Here is a 3,166-nt window from a genome sequence, read left to right as displayed (position 1 = left end):
ACGGTAGGTGTTTCCCATACACTTGAGGTCGAGGAAGTGTATCACGTATGTCTGTGGTAGCGCCCCCTAGAACACCACAAATAATTATGTTGTATGAGTTGCGGAAGCTGGCCTTTTTATTTGTCGTGGGTGGTCTCGTGTGAAATGTTCAGAAGGATAAATTGCCTTAATGTTGCTATTCTATATTGCAAATTGATACAATTGTCATGTGCATGTACACCCGTGCTTATTTCACATGCCTTGTGTGGACATTACTTTGTTTTCTGTGGGCTAAGAAAACTTGAGAAAATGCCACTTTAACTCTCACTACAATAATCCCTCCAGAGATTTTGAAGATTGTTTCCTATACCGTTCCCCCTCATTATGATGTGCGCAACCCTGACCCCAAAATGCCTCTGAAGTTGTTTGTCAGAGAGGAGAAAACACCGTGTGGACAGGTGCGAGCCCATAACGTCCTCTAAAACTCTATTTTAAGTGGACGTCTGTCGTTCCGAGGTCCATACTTGCCACGCTTGTGCGTCTTTACATGGACTGATACCCTATAAAAGAAAGCGGCAATAGCTCGTGTTCCCATGACGACAACCAACCTACACCGCACAGATAGATGACGGAATATGTATATTGTTGAACGCGTCTCGTCAGTGAAGCTGTTCAAATGATCGAGTTAAACTTTAATTAGCTGTAAACAAATTCAAACATGCCCCAGGCGTGAAACCTCGTTGTAAGGAAAGTCAAAAGGCATGATTCCCGTTTTTCTTTCAGAGGAAGGTAGTTTTGTACGGTCCAGTTGACAAGATGTCAACATAACGCAAGGACTGTGCCCAAGGCCGTGTTCTCGTTGTGCATTATGCCCTTCGAACACCGTACTTTCGTTTTCTCACGGACAACAAACGTCAGCCTGCTGATTCCATGTACGGATGGATTGTGGAGGTGGATGGACCCACTTATTACAGAAGTTTGAAAGTGGAACTGTTTCATCTGTTGTAAATAGTCCAAGTGGAGAGATGAAATCAAGAGCCTCCATGGTCCGACCATAGAACATGTTTCAACTGAGCGTTGCCGCGAATTGGTTTTCTCGGCAGTGTTTTGTGGCCTTTAAATTGCCGTGCTCGTTTCCCCGTACTTAAATAAATTCCTTAATGTTAGAGTTTTCATGGCCGTAATTAACCTCATAAAACGTCCACAATACTTATTAGTCCCGCAATATTAACTAATATTTTCTTATTATTTGGAAAAACTTAAAGCCTTCTGTACATCTTTACTTTGCAACAAGCAACAACAAAAAGAGATTTTATCTCGTCTGTACTGTGGCACTAAATACTTCATTCGTTGATCTCGATTTGAGATTGATTTCCTCCATGCATTTAGCACAGTAAGTTGAAAGTTCCAAAACGTATGATATGATTTATATTTATATTCAGTGCAACAAATTTAATCCAAATTCACGAATTTACTCCAATTTAAGTTTTAAAAATTCACGTAGGCTACGCCTATGGTTTTACTTCTCTCGATTCGGCCAAAATATTGAGATTCAAACACTTCAATCTATCAGGATTTATTGTTTGGTTTCTTTGCAGAAATGCTACAGTTTGTCGGCTTCTTGCGTCATAACACGGCGACTGCCAACTCTACCGGATAATCAATTCACCGTGGTAGTTTTCCCCCAAAGCATGATGGGTAGGTGATCAGGACCGGTGACCGGCCTTCAGTACATGTTGAAGTCCTACATGTATTGTGCGATAGTCGTGTACATGTACATGTACTGTACATGTCTGCAGCAAGTTGCGGAGGAAGACACCCAGCACGGCAGCTCGAATACGTTACTCGTATTTCTGTGTGAACACTCAAGCGGTTCCCACTTCACATCACAGGACGCAGTTGAAAAACGAGCGCCCTTCGGCCGACCCGGAGTAGAAGACGATTGGAAGGTGATGTAGGCGGTCATGGTGAAAACTGCGCTGGATGTGAACACTAATTAACGCCACGCACGACGAGTCATCTCTATCTCAAGACTGGGTGTCAATCCAGTGTTTGTTCAACGCTGTTCTGAAGATCTGTGTGTTTTTTTGTTGGACGAAAGCGTTAGGATGTAGGCCTAAACGACTTGAAGGGAGGACAACTTGCCATTGTCGGGGGGTCAGTCTGACCATTTTGACCAGAAGCCTACTCGGACCACCCTTCATACAACGGCAGTAGAGCAGAAAACCAAGTCAGACAAAGATCTCTCGAAAATCTCCTGTCTCGACACTTAACTTGCCGAGTCTTTTGGTGCCCGTGGCAACATGCGAGGACCACATGCGTGAACGGCAGGCAAGGGCAACTCCTTAACAGTGGTGGCATTTCACCACCCACCCTGCGAAGAAAAACAAAACAAAACAAAGCCACACTGTCTTCGGGGTGCTGCGGTTTTCGGCCTGACAGACTGGTGTGGCTCTCAGGAATCTTTACTGCCATCCCGGCAGTACCGAGGAGAAACTGAGAAATACTCGTTGAAAACGGCCGACTCACTCGGCCGAGGCAGGCGCTATTCTTGGAAACGCTTTAGACAGACATCTTGCAGTCCAACATCGGTGACGTGACGGAGACTCTAACTAAGGACAAGCAACCTCGAAAATAAAACTCATTGAAATGGAGTACAACCGGACGTGGGTCGGTCACCTTGCTGTGATATTATTCCTGGCCATTGCTGTTCTGGACGCTGTCGTTGCAAATGAGTGAGTAGGTTTTCCTTTCTGTGCTATGAGAGCAGAGCAGAGCAGAGCGGACAGCATTAGTGTTTCAAATTAACCAAAGCCTGTTCATTTTAAAGACTAGCCTAATTATGCGACTTGCCTTGGCAGTTGCACGTTTGTTGTGACGGCCGGGACGTCCACAGCAAATTTTGAAGCTCTAAAATTCCCCATTGTTTATTGTGGTATTAGATCCCGTAGCACCGTATCTCCAAACTATATTGTGCTATGTACATGTGCTCCAGTGGTCTGGGCATTTTTTTTTTAACAGGAAGTTCGCACGCATTTTTCCTTCCTGCATTTCCTGCATTCCATGGAGTACAGAGCCTGGATGGAGTAAAACCAAAATGGGTCATTTCTGAGGGTAAAAATACCCGCATGCTACAGAGGCGACACACTGCTCGTGCGAAGCAATCATGTCGCCCGAAAGCGACTTT

General features: G+C 44.7%; 1 protein-coding gene across 2 annotated transcripts in view; it reads left to right on the top strand.

Moving 5' to 3' along the window:
- Window positions 1-1,577: 1,577 nt before the first annotated feature.
- cpamd8 (C3 and PZP like alpha-2-macroglobulin domain containing 8) overlaps window positions 1,578-3,166 on the top strand; it is a 36,748-nt gene continuing 35,159 nt past the window's right edge. For both annotated transcript variants that reach the window (XM_087140096.1, XM_087140095.1), the window contains exon 1: window positions 1,578-2,714. In XM_087140096.1, coding sequence (XP_086996222.1) covers window positions 2,629-2,714 — 86 coding nt within the window. In that variant the 5' untranslated portion in view covers window positions 1,578-2,628. The remainder of the gene's footprint in view (window positions 2,715-3,166) is intronic.

The sequence above is a fragment of the Acanthaster planci genome, linkage group LG08, assembly GCF_054643075.1.
Source record: "Acanthaster planci isolate LZ-2023a linkage group LG08, COTS_SCS, whole genome shotgun sequence".
Classification (NCBI taxonomy): domain Eukaryota; kingdom Metazoa; phylum Echinodermata; class Asteroidea; order Valvatida; family Acanthasteridae; genus Acanthaster; species Acanthaster planci.
The sequence above is the reverse complement of the archived record's forward strand: the minus strand, read 5'-3'. Positions and strand labels throughout refer to the sequence as shown.